This window comes from Caenorhabditis remanei, chromosome I, assembly GCF_010183535.1.
Source record: "Caenorhabditis remanei strain PX506 chromosome I, whole genome shotgun sequence".
In the NCBI taxonomy this organism is placed as follows: Eukaryota; Metazoa; Nematoda; class Chromadorea; order Rhabditida; family Rhabditidae; genus Caenorhabditis; species Caenorhabditis remanei.
Window position 1 is genome coordinate 11128266 of NC_071328.1, and position 26598 is coordinate 11154863.

Consider the following 26598-nt stretch of genomic DNA (forward strand, 5'->3'; position numbering starts at 1 on the left):
AGACGCAGACGATCAACGGTCAAACAGCAAGGCCATGGGCCAGTGAGAAAGCCGATAAAGACAAGGCAGCAGACTATAAATAACCGTTAAATTGAAGAGAATTAGAGGATCATAGACACGTAAAGAGATCATTGAGAACATTGAGCTTTCCCGCTGAAGTAAGCAATTAATTGAGCAGAAAAAGGTGCGTTAAGATAATTTGCGAATCGAAGCGTACTGTTCAAACAAATACAAATAGCAATATCATGAGAGGTAGGCGATGTTTGATCTATAGACAGTTCAGCGTTATGTCTATGATCGGCGGAATGAAATATTATCTGATTAATAAGACCTGCAGGTTTCCCGTTCAACTAGGAATACAATTGGAGAATTCCATTTAATGATTCTGTTCTTCATAGCTGCTGAAAAATTTAATAGGTTTGGGTTCTATGTGTGACTTGTTATTTTTTTTCGCACTTTTGATTTATTCTCATAACGATTTCTCTTGATTTTTCACCTCTTCGTCATTATTTTCGAATTGGTCTCTTAGACGCCGTTGCAACAATGTGATCAAACTAGACACAGTCAGGAAGGAAGAGAAATGTGTCGGTTTTTGTGTTCGATGTGTGCTCAGTCCGATTCGAAAGAATAAACTATAGTTCTGCGGAAAATGGTGAAGTTCTCTAGAGACTATCGAAGAATGAAGATCGAACAATCAGGCACCAAAAAAACATAGAACAATATGGAAATGGCACGTTTGAAACTAAAACATCGGGACACAAGCCAACAAGAAAGAATTGAACAATAAGGAAGTGGATTTCGTAGAATAAAGGATTTGCACTAGTGGTGACTGAGAATAGAAAACTAGTTGTCAGGCTTCGAAAAAGATGATCATAATATTTCTAGAAAATATGTAGTTTTCACAAGCAAGTCGTGAGCATCGTCCAGAAGGGGTCAGTTTCTAAAATAAAGCTTCCGGAAGTTAGAAGCTAGCTGAGCGCTGATAAACAACAAAAAACAAGCAACGAAAATAAACTTGAAAGTTCTCATGTCGTTTGAGGTGTTTATCCGAGAGGAGTACACCGACCGGAGAGTACTGTAGTCGTGGCAAGACCGAAACTACATTGACGCGTGATAGTCCTTTGAATTTTCTAAAACTAAAAACTATTATTTTCATAAATATCCTTTAAAAATGTATTCTTTGAAAAATTACATGTATTTACAGAAATAAAGTAGTACTGGAAAAATTACGAAAAACTCAAAAATCAGATTCAGAGCTTCTAGGTAGAAATAAATATTTTGTACAACACATTTTGATCTACCCGCCAGTTCACAGTGAATTCCGAGATCAACAGAACAAAATAATAAAAATACCATAATCAGAAAATTCAGTCATTTTCATCAACTTTTCTAACCGACATGACTACCCTTCGTTTTATCATTTTCACATTATTCGTTTATGGAGTAACAGCCGATAATACTACTGACGGGCCGTACATTCTGGCTCTTTCTGATGAGCAACCCCATCAAAGATGTAAGTGAAATCCATGAGTAATCTACTATATTATAAACTCAGTGCAATTCTACAACTGGGACCACAAGGATTTGGGAACCAACGCTTTCGAAGATCTTCCACCATTGGCTGAACAACCAACACCACTTCCTATCAATCAAACCGAGAAGTGCCCTGATGGATGGGTGAGGTTCTCGGATTCGTGTTATTTCTACGAAACTGAACTTCTTGGATTCGCCAAAGCTGAAAGAAAATGTTACGATAAGCAAGCGACTCTATTTGTTGCCAATTCGTTCGAAGAGTGGGACCTTGTACGTTCACGCACGGAGAAGTCCCATTTCTCCTGGATCGGACTCGTGAGATTCAGTCACTTCGAACGATCGGAGCAGCTTCCAAGATGGCAGACCACTGGATCGATCAATCCATCAAAACTGTAAGTGATGGCTTCATACCGAACCACCAAGAATCACAATTTTCAGTAACTGGCTCATCAAGCCGTTCAATCCAATCGTCAATGGATGGTCATCAATCGCCAATTGTGCTGCCACCTATCAATCTCCATCCCCTGTAGAATCCACTTCATACACCTACTTCTACCCGTGTACCCTCCTATTGAACTCGATTTGTGAACGCAACTCGACTATCGTCAATGCCAGAAACTGATTTTCCTATTACTCATTTTTGTACTCTTCTCACTGTTTTGACACCATCTCAAACTTCATTTTGAAACTATTCACATTGTCTGTAAAGTGATTCATCGGAAATTTGTTGTTTTTGAATCAAATCAAAATCATTCATTAATAGGAGGTCACAAAGCTATTTCTGGAGACGGATTTTATCGATGCGACGCAGAATGTCATCGAGTTCATTGATTTCGCTAGTCAATTTTCTTGCATTCGAGATGAGTTCGGCAGAGATTCCTTCAATCTGAAAATGAATTTACTTAGGTAATTTACAGAAAGAAAAACATACGAAACTGTATTCGAGGGCATTAGTTCTCAAATGAATCTCCAAGTTTTTCAGTGCTCCATTTAATTCTTGCTCGGTAGCTCCGTAGTTTCGAAGGAGTTCTCTCGTCGCCATAATCACCTCATTTTGATTTACGATACGAAGATTTGAGCAGATGTTTTCTTCACTCGGAAGCGAAATATCACCGCCGTTGTGATTCTGAGCAGTTGTGAACTGACGTGATTTTTCATCGATTTCATCTGAATCAAAGATGTTACGTGAAATCTAAAAGTTAGAAAAGCCTACTCAAAATGTTCAACCAACACTGATCTTCTCGATCATTATACTCCAATGCAGTTCTCGTGTGATAGTTTTTACGAGACACCGTCTCAATTCTCTCCAAATCGTCTCTCGTCAAAACTTCTCTTATTGGATTTCTGTGTTCTCTTCTAGCCGCATTGTTGTGATTGTTGTTGGGACGATTGTGAACTCTTCGATTCTGATTCTGAACAAAAGGCGGGGCGTTGTTGCGTCGCTGTTGTACATTTCTTCTGTACATATCTTTGATTTTATGTAAAAACTGGGACACTAACTCAATATTCTGTCTAGGTTGTTGTCCGAATTGATTGATTGGCTGTGGTTGTGGATGCCTATTCCCACCAGCTTGTGCTCTCTGTTGATTCATCATAAACTGTTGCCATCCGGGATTCCAACGATCGCCGGGATTCATGGTGAAGTGTAATCGAGAGAACTTTACGAGTAGATATGTCTTTTTTCGAGATGTTATGGAATGGAAGAAAACGAAACATTTCGAGTCAAACTAGAATATTGGCACGATATTTCTCACGTCATTTTTCTTAACATTTGGAAAAACACACGGGATTTGAGAAATGAAGAATAAAAATAATTGAAATGTTATTCCATATTTTCATTGCCAACCCCAACTAACCAACCAACCATCACTACTAGCCATGACTGACAACTCATCTTTTCAAAACTCGTCATTTTCCGATGACTTATTCTCTTCAATTAGTTCACCACCAGTCACAATTCGACGTCCTGTGGATATGACATCTCCTGCTCTTCTATCTTCACATTCCAGCCCGTATCCCAGGTTTGAGAGAGGGACGAGCTCTCTTCATTCATGAATTTTCAGAGATCCCAATTCTAGCCCATTTCAAATCGCAACGCCTGTCATAATCACTCCAGTTGAAGCAAGATCTACTAGGTTGGAAACAAGAAGTGATCCTCGAAACATCTTAAAATTTCCAGAGATTTGATTCGAGTGAATCGTCTTCGACGAATCAGAAGAAATCGAGAATCTCGTTCCGTTTTGAGCAGTATTCGACGCCGTCTTTCAATGGTTTCACTTGGAGAAAATCGAACTGAAATTCAATTGAATACTCCGAGAACATTGCCAAGAAGTCGAAGGTTACAAACGAATTCACTTCTATTTTCGAATTTTGTTTCAGAATTGATAAAACTTCTACTGCAATCGAACTGGAAACTTCTGATACATTCGAGAAGATTCTTTCTTTAGATGAATTTCCTAGGAATCCGTCAGATGTTGAAACTGCAAATGTCCCTTCTGACTCTTCGAATTGTGCAAAGATGAGAGAAATCAATCGACTTGAGTCAATAAATTTCGCAGTTATGTCATTGGAAACTGATAATGAAGAAGAGATTTCTGAAGCATTGAATATGTTGGAATGGAGTATTCAACTAATGAATTCTGAGACTGAAATGGTTTGAATTTTTTGGTATAATCCTGGTGAGACTTCTTCTTTTTCTTTTTTCAGATCAATAAAATTCTTAAAAACTTCGAAGAAGAGAAATCGAAGAGAATACGAAAATGGGAACAAATTGAACTGATTTTGAGTATTCTTCATGAAGAAGACAATAAATAACTTTTGATTTCCTGAAATGATTGTTGTAGTTCATAGACAAAAAAGGAATTGATGTGCGAAAAATTATTTATTTAGAGAAGCGGCGGACATCAATAATTACAGAAACACTACCACACATACGCTTCATGAATGGCGACAGGAAAATAAAATATCCGTTCGGTAACATTTCTTGAGGAGTGGATGGAAGATGGGAAATAAAACAGACTCTGAGGGAAGGTTATGTGTGGGTGCGTGTGAGAATGAGAATGAAAACCGGAAAATGAGACACAGAAAACGGAGGTTTAAGGAGAAAGAGGTTGAAGAAAACGAATAGTAAAGAGAGAAGAGCATTAGGGAACCCGCTTGTGATTATTCATAGTGCGTTTTGGGAAGCAATGAAAACCGAAAATGTTACTGTTCCAGTACACGAGAAAGAGGAGAGAATGGAATTTAGAGAGCTCAGGTTTGGAGGAAAGAACAAAAAAGACCAATAATAACTTGATATACTAAAAACTGGGAAGAACAAAAACAATGAAATGATACTGTCAGCTCTGAAAGGATCGTGGTTCTAGATTCAGAGAAAACAGTATCACATCTGCCCTAACGAGACGGAATTTGGGAATTGGTAATTATTATAAAGCAATTATTATAAAATTACGAAATGGTCGTGACTCTCATAGGGGCGAAGTAATGGGTTCTTGCATTTCTATTCATCAGCCATTGAACTATGAAGCAGATAGATAGATAAGCAAGTTCACAATTTGGGTAAGTAGAACAAAACAAAGAAATTGCAATTCATGGAAGCGAAATATTACCGGATTTCTGTAACGAGTGCACGACGTGTAGGGGGAGAGAGAAGTAAACCATAATAATCAATGATGAATCAAACGATATTAACTCGGGAAATATGAAAATAGAAAAAATAAAGGCAGCTTTGGCGAGGGGAGTTCATAATTTGCGGAAAAACAATTTTTGGGCACTGTCCGATCGATAACAGGTCTAAACGAGATTAAAAAGGAATAAGAAATGATGGGATGTGTGGGGCGAACATGAAAACAATGAAACTGATTATGTGAGGAGGGGAGACAATTTTTTTTAGAAAAATATTATAATTTTTCGATATCTAATGGGCTTTTTTCGAATGAAAACTAACACTGGGCAAAAGGGATCTAAACGGGGAAGACGAATGTAGAACATGTAAAATAACCTGGAAAAATAACTAGAGGTGTTTTGATAAGGAGAAGAGAAAATTGTTATCAGTATGAGAACATGAACGAGGATTAAATGGGATAATGTGCAGAGGCAATGCTATCTTGGAGATCGGTTCGCCTGAGATAAAACAAAGTTTGAGACAACTAATCATAATACTGTTCGACGTACCAGTGATATCAGTTGTGGCTGCCGACTCAATTCATTGGGATGGCATGTCAGGGATTGTGTGTCTAAGCCACATTCGTTATCCTTACGCAAATTGTGATGAATCTGCGATGGTAAGCAAGGAGCCACAGGTGGGATTGGAGCCGAAAGAGAAACTGTGGGCACGACAACTGCATTCCGGTAAGATCGCTCGTTGTTCGGAGTGTTCGAACCGACAGATGCTGAACTTTGAGAGACGACACCTGAATCAAATTAGTTTTTTGTCCCGTACGAGATCAGTTAGATTAGTTAAGTGCCCAGGAACCCAACACTTACCATTTTTCGGCACATTTCCGTTGGCGAAGTTCATATCAGCAGACGTATTGGTAGAAACTGATGACTTCTTTTTAACAGCATCTGCGTACATTCTTGGAGATCTCGGCTCATCGGATGTCGATGTCATTGCCGAACCATTTCCACTTTCATCTGTTGATGTTGCGTCAGCATGCTGAGATCGACGAGGTTGGAAATCAATTGAGGAAGGCATTGGGAAATATGAGTGATTGTTTAGTCCACTACTTCTCGAGCCAGAAGACTGCCTGGAATGATTTGAAGAACTCGATGGTGCTCGGACATTTCGTCGTCCACGTTGGTTGTTATTGTTCATATTCTTTCTGTCCACATCATATCCATCGGAAATATCCGATCCTTGTGAATGGTTCCTACTTTGACGGTTTCTTTGTGCATATGTTTGTCGATGCTTGTGAGTTCCGCAAGTAGAGGCTACAGCGGCAGCGTAGTCAATGAAGTTACGGTTTGAAGGTGGCTGCTGTTGGGGGTAGAAATGATTGATGTTTCCGAATTGAGTACCATTAGCTCCTGAAATGTTATAAAAATGTTGAAATGGAACCAATTTCAAGTGACTACTTGAAAATAATCAGTATCAACTTACCGACTTCCATTTTTCTATCATCGAAATTGGTTTGCGTCCTCTTGGAGAACTCTTTCTGAGTTTTCACAACCTCGCTGAATTGCTTCTTGAACTGAATAGAGACAACCCCTGCGTCCGATGTCTTTCTGATATTACTCATTGAAGAATCATCGTCATCTTCTTCTGACGATGGAGCACCGAGCGATGATGAAAGTCCAGGGGAATCGGTGTCTTCTCTCTCAGAAATACTCGCTGCGGTAGATACAGTGGCGGAAGTGTTGACGGAAGCTGTTGAAGTTGGAAGTGGTGGTCCGGTGAGAATCAATCCGTTATCATTATCATCTCGCTGCTCTCGCAGAGCATCCGGTCTAGCATCCTCGTCTTCCACCTCAGCTCCTAGACTAGCAGAATTTTCTTCTTCTTTCAACTTTTTGGCTGCAGCTTCTTGTGACTCTTTCTCTTTCTGCATTCTTTCTTTCAATTGAAGAAGAACTTGATTCTTAACATCATCGGCAGGATTAGTAATCTTTAATGGTTTTGCATCTCGTTTTTCGGCTCCAGATGGAGTTTTACGAAGCCACGCGTATCGTGATAAGTCGACCATTGGTGACACCAGAGTATTGTGCAATTGATTCAAGTCATATGTGACTGGGGTGTCTTGACAAGGAACTGAGAGAACCCCACTCATCAGCCAATTTCGGTATGTCAGTTCCTTTGATGTGAACGGCATTATCATATGGAGTAGAGATCCTCGATAGACTTTGGTTGCTAACTGGTTTCTACCTTTCCTTTCGCGTAGTGTGACAGCAACCATAAGAATCTGGAGCGCCTGTCCAAACGCATTGGCAATCGATGTGAAATTGTAAGTAGACCGACCAACGTCATTGGCAGTGAGGAGTGGATCCTCCAGGGCAAGATTTCCAGGTTGAGCACGCTTGTGGCCATATCTTGCACCGGCAGCTGATTTAGGAATATAACAACACTGCCCGGGTGAGATTCCCATTTCCTCATAATTGAACTCAAGCGAGTAAAGTTCAAGGAATCGAAGCAATAGGTGTCCAAGATTGACTCCACGATCATATATCGTCCGATGTCTCATATTGAGAGCATACAGCTGGAAAAAGTTAACAAGCAGAAGGACGAGTCCATATGAAGAGAGGCCTCCAGTGAATGTTTGGTTCAAGTTACGATAGTGAAGAAATTGCTTGAGAAGAAGCACGAGTGGTTCGATAAGTGGAAACTCTTCCTTGACCTGAAAAAAACCAAGTTCTTATAAAATTCTCATGAATAAAATTTTCTGAAACAAACCTTCGCAATGTATGACGCTGCTCGAACTCCTTGGACAGTGTTGAACGAAATATCAATGCTAAGCCGTGTATCTCGATCCACCATTTTGACAATGGGCACGTACGCTCCTCCATACACCATCACTGATTCAGCAATATTATCCATTTCGAGACCACGCGCAGTTTCGGCAAGCCACTGCAATTAACTAGTACACTCTGAGAAAAACGAGAGATAACTTACATCACTTGATGAACCGACCCAATCTTCACATTCCACGAGTACGTCAATATCTGATGTTGGAAGAAACAAATTGGTTCTTAGACTTCCGAACATTGATATTTTGATCGCTTTATGCTTCCATCGTTGTAACACTGAGTCACGGACCTAGAGAAACATTAATCAAAAAGGCTCAACAAAATTCATTACGTACTTTCTCATAAACTTTCGTTCTGAGTCTCGATTCGATTTCGTTCGGCTTTATCCAGTGATACATGTCGACGATTTCTTCATGCAGACCTTGAACTGTCAATCCGTATCGTTTCCTCCGCCATGGGGCAAAGGGAAGAGCGTCTGTGTATCCAAACTCACAATTCTCACTCTGAAAATGGACGAAATACGTTATTTGAATCTCGATAGATTGAAACCCCACAAATTCCGAGGAAAAAAACTCCTGGGAAAAGGGCGGAGCTAAGCGCTCTGATTGGCTAATCAGTTGCGCAACATTGCTAATTAGGATTTCAGCAGCCAATCAGCGCGCTTGGCTCCGCCTTTTTCCCAGGAGTTCGTTTCCCAGGAGATTTTTTTTTCCTCGGAATTTGTGGGGTCTCGATATATTGACAAACCTTGCAAGCCTTGGAAGTAGACGGTCGCTCTTGTTGCTGTGCCTGCTGACGTTTGTTTATCGCCTTCGATGTCTTCTGCGTATCAGAATCTACGACAGAACTGTCTGAAGGAACGCCTGAAGACGACGTCGACGGTTGTGATGATGATAATCTACTTTCTTCATCCATCTGAAATGTGTTTCAATAGCATGATAAGTTTTTGGGTGAGAGATAAAAACCAATGAAGTGATTGGAATGTGCGGTTTGTACTCCTCACCAGAACACAAATAGTTGAAGATCAAAAAACCGAGAAGAACTCATGAATCTTCCACTAAACCGAGTTCCGGAAATTCGCAAAAAGTTATCGAAAGCGGCGGAGAGAAGAGAGCAGGTGAAAGGTTTTGAGATATAACCAAGTGATGAGATGAGCAGAGCGTCAAAGAAAGAATGAGGTGTGAAGAAGAGAGAGTGATAAGATAATGTCTCCAATGGGAATAGTTTTTGAGAGAGCTCCCACATCTAATAGGCGGGCAATGAAGAGAGGGGCAGAAGTGAGAGAGGGAGAGGAAAAATATCTGATACCACGTTTTTTGACAACAAAACAAAACAACTGTTGTTGCTTCACAAGAAGAAACCAAAAGAAAATCATTTGGGAGAAGAGAATGAGGAAACAACTGAAACATTGAGCGTGATTTTGGAGTATTAAATCAAGTTTTCCATCGAAAAAAGCTAAAATCTCAAGAAAAAACATTTCCATCTCCAAAGTATGCTGGTCTCCATAGAAAAAAGCGAAACCGAACTTTCTGCTGAAGATTTATAAGTACAAATAATATTACTCTTTCCAGATGTTCTTGAGGAACACACGATGCTATACAAACATCATCAACATTATTGCTCTCTGCTCGCTTCCCTCATTCTTCACATTTCAACAATATCACTTAGAAACGGATGAATTCAGATGGCAGATCAGAGAAAGAGAAACAAAAGATATCTGTTTTCTTCGAACAGACGTTGGAAAACGTCTGAGGGGGATCAAGAGTAAACAACACGTTGAAAAGAGAGGATGAGAGAGGGAAGGAGAAATGTGTTCCTAGAATCTCTTCGTTTTCCGGTCTGAGAAGAAGATATTGAGCAGAGAAGAGCTGATACCATTTTGGACCTAATTATATCAGTTGAAGTTTATGCAAACATGAACACACACTGACAAGAATTGAGAAGAACTTTGCTAAAATTGATTCAAAATTGGGTTTCAAGTTAACAAAAGAGAAGCGGAACTAACAAATGTATCATTCATATATCAAAGAAGAAAATTAGAACTGTTTTCCTTCGTCGAAAATCTTTCTTTCGCATTGCAATGGACTAGAGAGGCGGACACTGGACGACGGAAAGATAAAAACTAAAGAGATTGTTTCGATCGGCGGAGAAGAGAGATTGTGAGATCAAGAGAGATCTGAATGAAATAACGGGGATAGACGGAATGAAAGAAAAACTGAAGACGTTGTAATAACAAATACTTCTATAACGCGTGCGTGACAAAGCATATCATCAGTTCACTTTGGGCACTACTATTATTGAAACTTAAGACATGCATAATAACTAATTATTTAAAAGTACAAGTTTGCAAAGTGAAAAACAAAAGGAGATGCTTCTGAGTACCGGGAAGTAAATGTTGAGATATTTCTTTAAAAAAGTGAATGTTTTTTGTTTTTTCTGGTCAAATTCTGGGCATTTAAAATGGGAATCAAGAACTACAAACACATAAAAGACACAAAACAGTCAGGTAGTGACGATGAGAAAACACACAGCCACGGCCATCGCCATTGCTCTCTCCTGTCCACCCTTCTCTCTTCTCTTCACATTCATTTTGTTCACTCCTCTCCATCTCTTCACCATTATCAAAATAGCTGTTTGCAGTTTGCACAGCAGCAAGCAACTAGCTAGCCAGACCCATCGCAACATACAGCTAAATGTCCTCCTCCACCACCTCCGCAACAAGACGGAACATTGGTAGAACGGAAACCTTTGCGGAAATTAATGAAGTCATTATCAACATAAACTGGCTAATTACTGACAGAAAAGCCAAGAACTTTATGGGTACAATTCTGTGAAATAAAGATATTTGAGAGCACGGGTGTCAAGACACCAAGACACAATGAACCCAGAAATTCCCTAAATATCACTGAATTTATGATTAGCTGAAAATGAGAGAAGTCACGGAAATGACCACATTGCTGAATGAGAAGAACAACGACAAAATGTGAATGCATTCTTTATAACCAGCCAGCTTCATCGTCATGATCTTCTCTCTTATCTCTTCAAATATCCTCCCAAGTCTATCCATCAAATTGCTTCATCTCCTTCTTCTTCTCCTGCTTCGTATTTAATGATAAGAGACACAATGATAACTTTTTGCTGATAACAATAACTGACAAAGAGAGTGTCCCTCTCTTCCCAGTCATTCTTTTCTATGCCTATTCATCTTTCTGTCCCCTATAGAGAACGAATCCGGGTCATTCTTACTTCTCATCTCTTCTTTTCCATTTTGGGTGAGACTTTCCAATCAAAGTTACCCAGCCCAACCAAAACTCTCTAAACGCTCTGACGGAATCGGCGAACGGTCAAGACAATTAGCCTTTTCCATGTCGAATCGATTCGTTTAAAAAAGAATGAAGTGAAGCAATGAAAAAGAAGAAGAGGAAGTATATATAATCTCTGATCAACTAGGTGCCGCTTGCTGCAGTTTGGTGGAAAATTACGTCGAGACGAAGGAAGGGTGTTTCGAGTGATTTAAAAACTGAGAAACCGGTCGATAGTAAGGTAGAAACAGACAGAGAAGTATAGCAGGTACAATTGGATTCAGTTATGAAGAGTGTTTTTTTTTTGAGACGGTTCATTGAAAATATCAGCCCATTTCAAAGTAATATCATTGTTTTTTTAAACTAAATTCAAATTAGGTTGTGTTGATTACAATTTTCGAGCGACATCTATATATATATAAAAACATTGATGATCTTCTTTCTCTGTTATTTGTTTCATTTTAAACAAACGAAAGACTCCAGAAAGCCGTTGAGGACATTTCAAACTATTCGTACAAACATTACGCAAGTAAAGACTTAGGATCTGACGAAAGAACTACAAGTTACGCGAGAAATCACAGTGCTCTAGTCGGCTCTCTCAGAGCAAAAAAATGAAGAAAACTACTACTCGACCGGTATTTCGACTCAAATTATTACTATAGCAAACAAAGAACGGGCGAATTTGGGAAATAGTAAATGTGTTGAAGAGAATGAGATTCAAATAGAACAGGAGAACAAGTGCAGAGATCATAGACAATCGGGGAAAATATAAAAGGGATTTGAGATAGAAAGAGGGAAACGTATGAATTACTTGAGCAGAGTAATAAAATTGATAAGAAAAAACACCGAACAGTAGCTTGTGATTACAGAGATAAGTTTCTCGCCTTGTTGGGCAAATACGCCATTATTGTCCGATCAAAAGAGAAGAGAAAAGTGGGTGAGAGCCACGAAGGAAAAATCTCGGAAATGTGAGTGACAATAACTGTCGCTTAACAAAAAGTGTTCACAGAAACACTTGAAAAAGTTAATTGACTCAGACGGAGTAAGTCACAAAAATTAGGTTTCAGTATATTTCAAATACAGTCAATATCTATTAAGAACTGTTTTGAACTGCATTAAATTTAAATACGATCGAATAGAACTACCAAAATTATAATAACACGGATTCTACAATACCACTCCGATGTTGATAAACTAAATAACTAATACAATTGTTTTGTTTAAAATGTTGCAATAAGGGAAAGAAAAATCATATATACACATACGCTCATACAAAAAAAAAAGCATAAAGAAGAGGTATTGTTGAGAAGGGAGCGAAAAGATTGAGAGAGAGAGCGGGCGACCAGCAGTAGCTGCAGTGACGGGCAAAAATGACGATGATGAGTACGAGAAAGATGAGAGAATGCCAAATGGTATGGCAATTAGTGGAGGGCGGTTAGACAATATGGCGAAATGAAGGATAGAAAACAACTAGAACCGACGGAAGGAAATGAAGAAAATGAGAGATGGAACCGGGTCTCGAAACGATATATTCGTTAGTAGAGAAATTATAAATTATGAAGTCGATGAAGACTAAACTGATTATATCTTCATTCATAAATAGTTAAGGATGTCAACTGCTGTTACATGATTTGTTATATACCATATTATATTAATATTTTTCATGAAAAAAAGTATTTTTGTTAATAACCGATAACTTTTTTGAAAGAAAAATAGTGGATATTGATAAAATTTTACTTCTCCCAGAAAGCACAAAAACTGTTTTGTTGACTTTTAAATTAGAGAACTGCAAAAAAAAAAACACAGCAGTTTACTAATTTCTGAATAAACTTAAACGGAATTTTCACCTGGCCAACTTACAAACTTTAAGAAATTTGGAATGAACTAATGCAATTTGTGTAATAAAAGTAACAATGCCGCAGGAAACTCTTTTGAATGAAAGGCGTCATTATCACAAAATCAAATTCATGCATTGTGCATATGAGCTACAAAGATCAAATTCGTCAAAAAGGAGTAATTCGTCTCGAAGTTTCCATGACAGTGTACTTTGACCTTTTCAAAATGGGATATCATTTTACAAATACTGACGAAATATAGTAAACAAACTATCACAGTGGATTTTAAAACTTGGAAAAACATTCTACATCACCTAAAATAAGCAAAAAAAGAAGTTGGATGAATCACGATTTGAAAACATGTATGAAGACAGAGCCCGTGAGAGAAGATTTCGTCGGTTATTTCTCGAGATACATAAGAAAGAAGCTCAATATTATCAAAACGAAGAATATCTCTAAACAAAAATAGCAAACGAAAAAATATTTTTGAAGAATTGAGTAAAAAATAACTACAAAAAATCTAGAGGCTTAGAGAAACGAATGAGATGATCGTAGAGTGGTGTTGGGAGAGGACGACGCAACACAAGAGGAGACGAGAAACTAGGCGAAAGTTGACAGAAAACAGAGATTATGGCGACCAGTAGGACCGAGAGAAAACAGATGAGGAAGTGCTAACAACGAAGAGACGCAGAAAATTGTGCAGAAACAATTCGGAAAAAAGAAGAAGGGAAGAGACCCCCGCGCCTTGTTGGAAATAGAAAACTGGCGGCCGATCGGAAAAGCGAAATAGAAGAAGAGAGAAGCGATAGTGAACGTGGGCGCCGCGTGGAAGAAAAAATGTCCGATAAACTGCATACCTACAAATGGAATTATGCTATTCCAGAATCTCCTTTTTTTTTAGAGTTTTAATTGTCATTTTCGGTACTGTATGCTAGTTACAACTAGACATTGAAAATAAAGTATCAGTGGTTTGAATGCCGTCAAAAAACACTTCGACTGAACGAATACGGATGATAAGGAAGTAATAAAGTGTTTGAAAAGAACTAAAACAATCGACTGCAGCAAAAAATACATGGGAAGGGACGCTTCGGTAAAATTTTTTGAAAAAGTTTTCCTTTTATCAAAACTCGCTCTGATTGACACATTATAGAAAAGTTTGAGAGAACTGTTGAATTCCAACCTTCCGAACACAAAACGTAATTTCAAAGAAACAACACGGTAAAACTTTCTGAGTCATTCCTTCAGTAAACGTCATTTCTTCCCAGTCAGGTGATTTGTGAAACTTAGACCTGTAGGAAGGATGTTGAAATATTTGAAAAGAGAACTGCATAATGCACCTATTCACGAAGAAAAAGTGCTAATTAAAATGCCACATTTTGCATTTTAATGCTATTCACGAATGCACTTTAATGTGCATAAAAAACACTTTAATTCGAATTAATCTGCATTAAAAAGCGAATTAAAATGCACATCGTGGCGAGATATCTTAATTAAAATGCATGCGCCTTTAAGATTTGTGTGGATTTACGGATTTTATTAAAGGCGCATGCATTTTATTCAAGATATCTCGCCACGATGTGCATTTTAATTCGCTTTTTAATGCAGATTAATTCGAATTAAAGTGTTTTTTATGCACATTAAAGTGCATTCGTGAATAGCATTAAAATGCAAAATGTGGCATTTTAATTAGCACTTTTTCTTCGTGAATAGGTGCATAAAGTCGGAAGTAATAAACTGTACGAAAAAGCAACGAATGAGTTATCATAAATATGTATGAGGGAAAGCTGACAGCGGGAAAGAAATACACAACTAAGTGTTTCTACAGGTGACTATATCACATCAACAATATAAATGAGTGTTTATTGTTTTCAATTTCTTTGTTTGTTTTGCTGAAAAAGTTGTTATTTGTAAAGGAGTTGCTGAGAGATCCTAATCACAAGTGGGCTACCAAGTCAGAGAATTTAAGTATTTTACATGGGAAATCTGACAATTAATACATTCATCAAATCGCGTAAAATTAAAAAAAAACTTATCACAAACAGAAAAATGAAAGAACTTAATCGAAGCAAATATTGAATGAGAAATACCGCCTGAAATAAAATTAAAAATTTCAGAATTCAAAATAAGGCGCTTCTCAGTGGAGCATTACTTCCTGGCCGAGGCTTTTTCTAGGCCGCCACGAAAACTGTAGAAATTTTTTAAATTTTTTAATCGTTTTTTATTTTTATTTTCTTGAATAGTTTTTTCTTTTGAGGAGGTTTCATTTATACTCAAACTTCATTCTTCTGTTGAATTCATTTTAACTTTTTAAATTTCTCACTAAGATGTTATTTGCTTGAAAACTGAAAAATTTAATTCTTTCTGTAAATGCCATCCGTTCAACTAAATAGAATGAATTAACATGCTTCGATTTTTGCTTTTTTTTTTTAAATATTTTTTCCAGCTATAATGAGGTGTTGTCTTTTTTCAATCAGCTTCTGATAAATTCAGTGTAAATCCATCCCTTTGCATTACTGGACGAAATGTCCCTCCGATTATTCTTCTCCTTTATATATTTCTCACATTTGAATGCATCCCCTCATTTTTGGCGACAACACGGGCGGCTCGAAGGGCGCCGCGTCTTTTCCTGTCGGGCTAGGCACGATCGAGAGATAACACAACAACTAGAGTGTACGAGACACAAAACGAAGAATTTATCGATCGGCGCGGCCCACAGAGACGAAGGACTCTTCGTTTCTTCCCGTCTCGTTTTTTTCAATGATTATTCATTGGTGTACGGCCTTCAATTTATCGATTTTCTTGTTCGCCTCGCATTCATTTCGAACTGGTTTCGTCACCTCGTCATATGACTCGATTCCCTAGTTTTTCTCATTTTTTTGGCATTGCAAGACTAAAGATTCTCTCAAAGACTTTCAAGATGAAGCAACCTAGTTCTATTTCTCATCTCATCATCTCTTCGTGCATATTGAAATCCCTATTGAGGTATGCAAACTGATAACAAATCTCGAATTCTTTTTGTGCCCTCTAATAATACGTGGCGTTATTGTTTTCGTTTAAAACCGCTCAATCGATTGGTTTCAGATGCTTTCCGCGCTTCGAACTGCCGGAGCGTTTGGCACTCGTCGCCTTGCTTCAACTCAGGCGATCGCCAGTAATAGCGAAGCACCGAAGGGTATTGCCACAACAGGTATGTGTTCCTAAATTTTTTGATTTTGGAATCCTTACACGATTTGAACTTGATATACCTATATGTCATTGTACTTATTAATAATGTAGCTGATAAGTGCTTAATTTTTCAATTTCTAAATACCATTCTCAATGTCCTACTCCTTCGTTTTCCTTTGCCGTCAGACTTCATTAAAAAACTTTTGCTACTTCCTGGTACTCATAAATGAGTCATAAGATGAACTTTTAAAGCTGAATAAACGAGATCAGCTCAGGAAGAAATATAATCCGATCACACAACATCTCAGTTTTTTCTCGTTCAAAGATTATGGCTATAATATTTAATTTTAGACTCGAGAAAAATCTCAAGACGAAACACTTCATTATTTTACAAGTGTATTCAATAGAGCTTCTTTCTCAATACGTTTACATTTATTTTTAGGAACCCCATTCCTGAATCCTTCCTCGAAAGCCGAATATGCCTTGGCTCGTCTCGATGACGTCATGAATTTAGCTCAAAGAGGCTCCATTTGGCCACTGACATTCGGTCTCGCGTGTTGCGCAGTTGAAATGATGCATTTCGCTGCTCCAAGATATGATATGGATCGATACGGAGTCGTTTTCAGAGCATCCCCCAGACAGGTTAATTTTTTTTTAAGTTCAGCTTTTCGATTTAACTTTCTTCTGTTCAAAACAGCAACTGATAACCAGCTGATTTCTCATTCCGCTTTTTTTCACTCTCTCGCTTCATTAGTTTAATTTATTTTTTTGTTAATGAACACTACCAGTCGGTTCACGTCGCCTAACGGCGACTAAACCTCCTTCTCAACACCACCCTTCTAGGTGTTACAGTGAATTGTGATTGGAGTCCTCCATTTTTTCTGAATCCGATGAAATCAACAAATCTTTCACGTCGTCACTTTTTAGAAAACGGCCTGTATCTTTTTATGACGTGGTCCAGTCCGGAAACGGAAGACACGTTTGGAATCCTCTATTTTTTCTGAATCCGATGAAATCAAAAAATCTTTCACGTCGCCACTTTTTAGAAAACGGCCTGTATCTTTTTATGACGTGGTAGAATCTGGAAACGGTAGACACGTTTGGAATCCTCAATTTTTTTTGAATCCGATGAAATCAGAAAATCTTTCACGTCGGCACTTTTTAGAAAACGGCATGTATCTTTTTATGACGTGGTCCAGTCCGGAAACGGAAGACACGTTTGGAATCCTCTATTTTTTTTGAATCCGATGGCATCCGAAAATCCTTCACGTTCTCATGGGTTCGAACCAACTAACTGTAGTCAACGTTGCTTAACTTGCCAGATCGGACGCGGCGACGCACCCACTTGATCCATGCGGCCAGGAGAAACGGCGGCAGGGGCGAGGAAAGAAAAGGCGACGCTTTGCCGACCGTCTCTCCCTTTTTCCGCTGTCGATTCCCCAATGCTTTATCAGTGTTTCTGTCTCAGAAGACGTCATTTTAAGAATTTCGAAAAAAGAAAAAGACGGGCATCGAGTGGTGAAAATTTCTGATCTTTTGGTCCAAATTTGAAGAAAATCGGTTCAGTAGGGAGGGCGGTAGGATCGGCGAACCACAGACAAACATACAGAATCTGGTGTTTGTTAATAGTAAAGATATCCAGTTCGAATAGTGTCAGTTGAAATTCGGAAAATGTTTTTTTTTCTGTCAAAAACTAATCGAATGACGTTATGAGCGCATCGTGCGGATGTCCCGTTTCCCAGCAACGAATGAAAAAAGCTTCGCCATCTTGCTTTTCATTCTTCTTTTTTTTGTTTTTTAGTAATGTCCCTTTCGTTTTCAGGCCGATTTGATTTTTGTTGCTGGTACTGTGACAAACAAGATGGCGCCGGCTCTTCGCCGCATCTACGACCAGATGCCTGAAGCCAAATGGGTTATTTCAATGGGATCGTGTGCAAATGGAGGAGGGTATTATCATTACGCATATTCGGTGCTTCGAGGATGCGACCGCGTTATTCCAGTCGACATTTATGTGCCTGGATGTCCACCAACAGCTGAGGTAAGAATTCACTAACACTGCGACTTCTATCCAATTGTAATTGGGTGGGCAGATGTTTTACCGTTGATTTCTCACTGTCGTTCGAAATCCACTGTGTAATACGAAAACGAGGCCGTGCGGTAAGCATGCCCTTCAAGTTATTGATTGAACGGGCGCCGCCACATGACCAATATCGATTGGCAGAAAGTTGGGCGGCCCGCAGCAACACTTTTAATAATGCGCCATCTCAACTTGAGTTTCAGCCTGAAACTTTCAGGACACTGAATTATATTTCTCAGACTTTGGGAATAGTTGCATCTGTTTCTTTTTTTTTCGATTTGCGAACAAATGCATTTCAGGCCCTCCTTTACGGAGTTCTTCAATTGCAAAAGAAGATCAAGCGTAAGAGAGAGGCCCAACTTTGGTACAGACGTTAAGCACAAAAGCGAAAAGAAAAGAGAACAAACGAGAGGAACGAAGATACAGAAAAATGGTATCTTTTACGAGTAAGCCCCTATTTTATTAAACATGTTTCAGCTTTTTTATCCATTTTTCTCCTTTTTCTTCTTCTCATCATTTTCTTTTCCTAGTTCTGATATCGATAGCTTTTTCTGTGGTTAATTTTTGTTTCTAGTAGTTTCTCTTTTTACCTCATTTTTGTTCATGAAAATAAAAATGTCCTTTCCGTTGGGCTAACTATTAGCTCTAATTGTATTCATTTTTCTACTGACGGTTTCAAACACCGAACCCTTTATGGCTATCTACATGTTTTTTTCCGAGATATACATTTGCGAGTATATGCAAATATGATTCATTGAAAAGGGAAATCATTAAACGCCGCTAAAATTTTGGATCGAAAATCAATGAAAATTCATGAAAGGTGTGGATATTTTCTTTCGAATATATCATTTTCAATGCTCCACTATACGCTGCCAATGTTGCGCTCCCCTTTTCCGCGCGTAATTTGGTCCTAACTGATAAATTTATTCCGCACCATGCGCTTTTTGAAATGCTTGTTAGGAGGAAAGCATCACAAAGATTCACTTCAAATAAAACTATTTTTGTGATGCTTTCTTCACGGACCATACATCTAAAATTTTGAATTCTGCAGTACATCTATATTTTTCTATCTTTTGCCGAAGGTTGTACGGGGATCAGTGATGGATCGGAGTCAAGTCGTAGATGATACACGTAAAATGATTGGAAGTGGAGGAAACACATACCCGTTCCCAATTAATGGATTATCACACGAACAAAACCAAAAATTATGCGTATGTTTCTATACCAAAAGTTTAAAAAAGTGTTGACTTTTTACAGACAGCAATTTTTAAGATGAAAGTGCACGATCTCCAGCAACTTATAATGCACCTAGGTCTTCGTAAACGCACAGCAAAGTTCGACTTACAGAAAGTTCTTCTCGAGTCTTTATATGATGAGAAACACGCTCGTAACTTAAACGCAATGGTCTGCTATTCAAGTTTTTTGAGGCTACAAATGCTTTAAAAATATTAAAGTAATTCTGGTGGCATAATAAACATTTTTTAGGTAATGCAGTTACTTCAGTATGGATCTAACGGAGAGGTTAGTTTCAACACTTCTCTTTCTTGTTGTGCCAATAAAATCAACCACTTTGATGAAGTTAGTAGAAAGACCCCATTTTGTGAAAGATTCAAACATCTGATTATCTATTTTACAATTTTCTGATTATCTTTTGCGAATATATAATGCTTAGTAGATCGTTTTTGAATAGCGTTTTAGAATGCTGACGCAGTTATCTTTCCGACCACACTGTCCAGAACCCTATTCCAATGGCGCAGGGTATCTGTCATAACGAATCATCTCTGCTAGCTTGTCCCTTTTTTCGTTGTAATTATTTTTCCTCACATTTGCTGATACCCAAAATCGACTTCGGTTTTGCTTCTTTGTAGAATAGGAGCACGTCGCTGTTTCTCTGCGTCTCTTCGTTTTATATGCGTGCACTCTATGAGAACTACATCTCTGAGACTGCGTCCGTTCGTCCCGGTGTCCTCTTTTTCTCTCCTTCTCGCCTCTCTTTCTCTCCCGCCACGCTTTTTCGTAAACGGTTTTTGGAAAAAAAGCTTTTACTTTTTGTTGGCTTTTGTAAAAATTGTATTGAAATCACTTCGAAATTTTAATGTTAAATTCTGTGGACATAGTTGTCACATTTTAATTAAAACAGCTAAAGAGTGGAAATATGTACCTGATTTCAAAATTAACTATTCTCCGAGAAAATGCTCTATTTTTCTTTTCTTACAATTAGGATTTACTCTCGCTCAAATTTTTCCTAGCATTGATCTCCAATCTTACACTGAATTTACTTTTTTTCTCCTGTTGATCTTTTCATCTCGCGGGTATACTTTTCTATGCTAGGAAATTATATTTTGTTCTCTAACGAGGAATCTTGTGAAATATCGCATACAATTCGCGAGCTCATTTAAAACTAGCACTGACTGTTTTGATGCCTCCTCAGAAAGCTCAGGTATGTATATTATTCTTTTTTAAAGCTTTCTAGAGTCTTCCACTAGTGTCTCGGGATCCAATCTGGTTATTTTGACATCAATTTCGACATTTCGAGAAATATTCATTTTCAGTTCAATTTACTCAACAAATCTGATCAGCTCGCCGATAGCAAAAAATCAGCGCCACGCTGCCTTAGATTTTTTTCAATCTGAGCATTAAACAACATCAGATGCCAAGCACCCTTCTCCTCACCGCGTTGAATACGCATGCTAGCAGATGAAAAGTAATAGCATCGCATGCGCTCTATTGCTAATCATCCGGTTTTCGGGCCTTTGCTTTTGAAGCGCACATCGAAATATATTTTCGACCGTAGTTTCATATTTTCCTCAGAGTCAAGTTGGCTCAGCGGGTTTCTATACAATCATTTCATTTTACAGTTTTTTCCTTATAAAGTTTATGTTTCAGATGAGACGGAATCAACCGGCTCAACGGCAACATCCATACTCACGGATCGGTGCCAGCAATCAAATGGTAAATCATCATTTCCAACAACAACAACAACATCAGAACATGATGCACCATATGAATCATCAGCACATGCTACCAAATCCGATGACGGTGAGATGGACTACAGCTGAATTGCTCGAGGAGCAATTGAAAGAGTCGATGAATCGCGCTGCAGCGCCACTTCAGCCATCCGCATTTTTTAATAATGGAATGCATACAAGTAATCAGTTGCAGCAGGAAATTCCAAATAGGGTGAACATTCTAACTGAATTTATTACTTCTTTTGAGCATTGGAACGAAACGTGTTACCTCTCAGTTTTCCACAAGCACATTAGGTACTTCTTCTGAAACATCTCCGTCATCACTGGATTTTGAATCGTCGTGATCCTCCTTGCATTGCACGTAACTAGTAATTTGAATTATTCTTTCATCGTGTTGCCAGTCATTTTCTCTTCTTCAGATTTTTGTACGGCTAGACCTAATAATCTAGATTCGAAAAAAAACTCTAGGACAGGGACTTGGAATGGTCGTTTTTTGTGATATAAATTTTTTACGAATCCGGGGGCGATTGAATACTAATTTCATTCAATTTTTTCGGAAAAAACAGATCGGGATATTTCACAGCATCTTTTCCTGTTTTGAGCTCACATTTCTGGTAAACGGCGTTTCCAATGGACCCCTTTCATATCGATTCACTCTTCCCGATTTTTGCAGATAGGAAAGGTGTTTGCTGATCGATTTGAGACCGTGAGTCTGCCATTCTACGATGTCATCAATACTCTTCTCGAACCTGTTGAATTGCACGCAACCAACAGTAACAGCAAACAATCCAAATCGGTTATTAAAACAGTTCTTGTTTAAAAAAAAACTCAATTTTTAGCTACACTTCACGTTTTCGATGAATGCTGATGAAACAGCCAAAATCGCATATCGATCAGAAGCGACTCCAGTGCCGCGATACGAAGTTCAATTAAGGTAGTTCTCCATTCTCTTTTGCGCAGAATATAATTGTTACTGAATTGAAGATTTTTCAATATCACCGAGCCAGGGACTCCTCAGAAAGACGACTTCCCGCTCAATTGTCATGCACGTGTCGACGAATCTGTTGCTTCGCTCCCGGTAAGAAAGTTTTGCATACTACGTTTTGATGATTTACATTTGAATTGAGATATTTTCCTGAATCAAGTGATCTTTTCCAGAACATAATTCCGACAAATAAGCCAAATGTTGAGCCGAAACGTCCGTCTCGTCCTGTTAATATCACATCTTGCTTGAGTCGCTTCAAACAAAGAGACCACACTCTTCATGTTGATTGGCTCTCGGATAGACGGGTTTATGCAGCCGGGATTTACTTCGTGTATCGTATCAACTCTGAAATGCTTTTTAACCGTCTTGTTGCAAACGTATCTAGACACAGATCAGCTGAAGTAACAAGAAAAGAAGTTATAAATAAACTTTCTGGAGGAGAAGATGATATTGCAATGGACCAACTAAAAATCAGTCTGTTGGATCCACTCTCCAAAATTCGAGTGAGGACACCAGTTAGATGCGAGGATTGTACACATTCCCAATGCTTCGATCTCTTATCATATCTAATGATGAATGAAAAGAAACCAACGTGGCAGTGTCCAGTGTGCTCCGGATATTGCCCGTATGAAAGGCTGATTATTGATGAGTGAGTAATCAAAAGACTAAACAATTTTTTTGAAATATTCGCCCCTTTTCTTTAATTTCTTCTGTGTTTTGAATCAGCTTCAATTTATTTTCTTTTTCCCTCCGTTTTCTGCTTACTATCTTGATGTGAGTTGTTATCAGCTCCAGTTGTTGCTAAATTTTCGCTGGACAGTGCTGAAAATAGCCATAATCTAGAAGGTGAAACGGTGTTGATATCGATTTAGAAACACCGTTACAATTTTGGAAACGCTGCGTCTATTTTTACAAATATGTGTTATCATTGCCCTGTCTCGCGCTTCAACTCAAAATTCAGATCATGACGTCAATCAGTACACTGTATTGGAATACGGAAAAAGTTTAGTGTTTGTTGTTTCCAAGACAAATCAGTGAACCTGTGTGCTTGTATACAGAGTGATGAAAAGAGTAGTAAATTCTAGTGATTAACATCGAAGGAATATGTATATTATTCTAATAATTGCGAAAAATAATTGAAACAACTGTGTTTTCAGTTATTTCCTCGAAGTGCTGGCAAAGGTCGGCAGCAACATCGTTGAAGTTGAACTGAAGCCGGATGGCTCATATGACGTCATTAAAGAAGAGGTCGATGTGTGCCTTTCAGATGATGATGATGATGAAGAAGATATCAAACCGAACGTCAATGCTTCTTCAATGAATGGTAATGGAGTTTCAGAGAATGGAGGAAAGAAGAAAAAGGTGCCGGCTGACGACGAAATCATTACTCTTAGCGATGATGAAGAAGATGAGGCTTTGAAAAGAGGTATACAAAATTCGTTGAACGACAACTTCACTGCAGAACGAACAGGTTCGCATTATCGAGTAGATCAGAGAAAAATAACATAGGAGAGACATTAGAAATGTCTTGGTCATCAAATTCCAGTTCGAAAAGCTATCATATTTCATTTTTTCTAGGACCATCCGAATCATCTAAAAGGACACCAACCAAAACAGGAAACAATTCTGATATCGAGATTATCACACTGGACGATACTCCGCCTCGTCCTTCAGCTGCTTCGGCTCCGGTCCGCCAGCTGTCTCAACAGCATGTAAACAATATGGCCTCATCGTCCTCATCAAGATTGGATTCTGTTCAGTCACCCAACAACGGCCCAGTTCCTCAGAATCTTCAAACTGCTTTGTCGCAAATTGGCTCCCAGTCGGTCAGTAGACAACACACCTATTCCAACAAATTTCCTTATTTCAGATGCCGCATTCGTCTCAACCCTCTCCAATGATGCAGCAACAACAGATTCCCACATCTCATCAAATGAACTATGGACCACCCCCTTTCATGAATATGGGTCAAGCTTCGGGTTCTCAGACTCCTACTTCGCAATACGCTTATTCGGTATGCATTCATAAACATGTTCTGCAAATCAATTAGGATTTTTAGCCAATGATGCAACCACAATATCAAATGCAAGCCGGGATAATCGGACGTAATAACCAAATGGCACCGATGCAACAACATCATCAAGGGCCACAAGGAATGATGTCTCCGACGTTTTATGCTCAACAACAAATGCAAAACGGTAAGCAACCTTTCGATGATAGCATGAGCATGATGAAAATTTGTGTGTTTTTTGGTGGATTTGCTTCTAGGTTCATAGTGCTCTGACTAAGATTCGTACATGTTCTAATTTTAAAAGAAAATATTTTTAATCTGTGTTGGTTCTCAACGAACTTAAAATTTAGTTCAAAAAATAAATTCTTGTTTCTGAGATACCTCCTTTAGGTTTCCTTTTTATTCATTCATACCTTTCTATCATCCCTTAGGTTTATTTTCATGCTCGGTTTGCCTTCACTTTCAGGTAACAATATCGCACCACCACGGCATCTCAACCGTTCAGAAGTTTCGAATGGCTCTCAATTTGCTCCGCCCTCTCGGTTTGGAGATACTGGACCACCAGGAGTCACTGTTCGTAATCATCGTCGCCCGCCTCAATCAAGACAGTGAAATATCGTAGTGCAGTTCTGATCTTCGACGGGTGTTTTAACCGATTGACACCCGTTTCATCTTTCCTTGTGTTTGAGTGACTCCAGTATCTTTCTTTACTTTTTCAACTTTATCGTTGTCTATTTCCCAGTTCAATGATCAAATCATTTCCACATATATTACCTGAAAATTTTTTTATTCTCCTTCCCACTTATTTCTTTAAAAATCTGAACTATACTATTTTTTTGTTGGAATTAAGCATGTTAGATCTAGAAACAGTTTCTTCTTCGTCGTTGTTCTGTAACTAGCGATAGATTGAACAAAATATGTCAAATGAAGCAACCACCAATCAGTATTTTATGCATGATATATTCCACTTTCTTTTTTACACATAGTTCACTCATGAACAATAATTTCAGGCTTCTACTTCCCACCAGGACAGTATCCACCTCAACCACAATACCGACAAAATTGAGCGTTAATATAATTATCTCATTTGCAATATTTGATATAATTTAAACGCTAATCATATCCATCGCCCAGTTCATGTCAACTTTTCTTGATTTTTTTTTCAATTTTAAATCAATTTACTTGTTATCCTATATTTTGAATCCCAAATCGTGTTTTAAAGCTTTCCAATTCCATCCGTTGTTCCAAATCTCGTGTGAAGAGGAAGTAATTTCCTTTTCCAACTTCTTAATTTTCCATTCTTAGTTACCTGTACTCCTTTACGTTCACATTTTGATATAATATCCGTCTCATACATTTTCCAATTTATCATACATGACCGTTTCAAATAAATAATCTCTTTGTTAATAAAAAGATACTTGATTTATTATACATAAATTATCATCACAACTATATAATTAAGATTGAAAGCGATAATTATACCGGGGAAAAGGGAAAAATTACAAAGGAAACTACCGAATCATTGGAAAAGACTAGAGGGGACAAATACGGGGAAAAGGAATCACAAGGTTTCAGAAAAAGAAGAAAATGGAAAAATAAATAGAAGATACCCGATAAAATAACCTTTCGAAAAAGTCGAACTAATGATATTTTTGGGATATTCAATTTGAAAAAATATTGGATTTTTTGATGCCTTAAGCTTCTTAATTCCAACTTTTTGAAATTATGAAAAACCGAAAACAGTTTGAAAAATGTATCAATTTTCAGCCAATTTTCGGACGAGAAAATCTATAATTGGAATGTTTCACAAAATTGAATAATAGAATTTTCGGAAATACGGGGAAAAATAAAAACGAATTGATGATATTAAAATTCTGAGTTCTGAAAATCGACGTTACCAGAATCAAAAATACACAAAGAGAATTCATGAAAGCACTGAAAAAGGCAAAATGAATTAGAAGGAAATGAGGGAATGAAGGAGGGATCAAGTCAACTGTTGAGGCCTCCATTCCGTTGTAATTCTTGGTCTTTTTTGAGGTGGAGAGTGTGGTTCCAGTTTAACATATGCATTCGGATCCAGCTTATACGGTGGTATGGGACCACCTAAATCCAATACAGAATGACCATTTAGTGATGAAATATTGGGAGAAAGTAGAGAAGATGTGCCGTTTGAGAGTCCGTTTGATGATGAGTTGCTTACTGAAAATAAATTAATTTTTTTTGTGATAGTTTCTAATCGACGTGGCATGTCAACTGGGC

At 38.2% G+C, this 26598-nt stretch overlaps 5 protein-coding genes and 1 pseudogene across 6 annotated transcripts; 4 read left to right on the forward strand and 2 right to left on the reverse strand.

Annotated features, from left to right (window-relative positions):
• Window positions 1–1398: 1398 nt before the first annotated feature.
• On the forward strand, window positions 1399–2155 carry GCK72_002446 (uncharacterized protein; the record flags this gene model as incomplete). Its single annotated transcript, XM_003111891.2, has 3 exons — window positions 1399–1513; window positions 1556–1925; window positions 1972–2155. The coding sequence occupies 3 exons, from the start codon at window positions 1399–1401 to the stop codon at window positions 2153–2155; spliced, it is 669 nt and encodes a 222-aa protein (XP_003111939.2).
• Window positions 2156–2308: 153 nt separating this feature from the next.
• GCK72_002447 (uncharacterized protein) lies at window positions 2309–3170 on the reverse strand (the record flags this gene model as incomplete). The annotated part of the gene is made up of 4 exons (XM_053723429.1): window positions 2309–2419; window positions 2465–2700; window positions 2747–2991; window positions 3034–3170. 4 exons carry the CDS (start codon window positions 3168–3170, stop codon window positions 2309–2311), a joined length of 729 nt encoding a protein of 242 aa, XP_053592074.1.
• Window positions 3171–3411: 241 nt separating this feature from the next.
• Window positions 3412–4347, forward strand: GCK72_002448 (uncharacterized protein; the record flags this gene model as incomplete). Its single annotated transcript, XM_053723430.1, has 5 exons — window positions 3412–3554; window positions 3597–3668; window positions 3713–3871; window positions 3994–4186; window positions 4240–4347. The coding sequence occupies 5 exons, from the start codon at window positions 3412–3414 to the stop codon at window positions 4345–4347; spliced, it is 675 nt and encodes a 224-aa protein (XP_053592075.1).
• Window positions 4348–5618: 1271 nt separating this feature from the next.
• Window positions 5619–7098, forward strand: GCK72_002449 (annotated as a pseudogene). The gene is made up of 3 exons: window positions 5619–5816; window positions 6097–6445; window positions 6779–7098. Coding segments are annotated over exons 1-3 (867 nt in total).
• On the reverse strand, window positions 5635–8910 carry GCK72_002450 (uncharacterized protein; the record flags this gene model as incomplete). The annotated part of the gene is made up of 8 exons (XM_053723431.1): window positions 5635–5655; window positions 5707–5945; window positions 6019–6561; window positions 6635–7865; window positions 7922–8095; window positions 8141–8284; window positions 8331–8498; window positions 8743–8910. The coding sequence occupies 8 exons, from the start codon at window positions 8908–8910 to the stop codon at window positions 5635–5637; spliced, it is 2688 nt and encodes an 895-aa protein (XP_053592076.1).
• A 7303-nt stretch (window positions 8911–16213) lies between these two features.
• On the forward strand, window positions 16214–25405 carry GCK72_002451 (uncharacterized protein; the record flags this gene model as incomplete). Its single annotated transcript, XM_053723432.1, has 18 exons — window positions 16214–16319; window positions 16740–16939; window positions 18120–18335; window positions 18674–18738; window positions 19426–19585; window positions 19632–19778; window positions 19860–19895; window positions 21261–21554; window positions 22017–22139; window positions 22183–22277; window positions 22328–22421; window positions 22502–22977; window positions 23486–23799; window positions 23907–24154; window positions 24199–24342; window positions 24388–24526; window positions 24806–24916; window positions 25350–25405. The coding sequence occupies 18 exons, from the start codon at window positions 16214–16216 to the stop codon at window positions 25403–25405; spliced, it is 3024 nt and encodes a 1007-aa protein (XP_053592077.1).
• Window positions 25406–26598: the final 1193 nt, after the last annotated feature.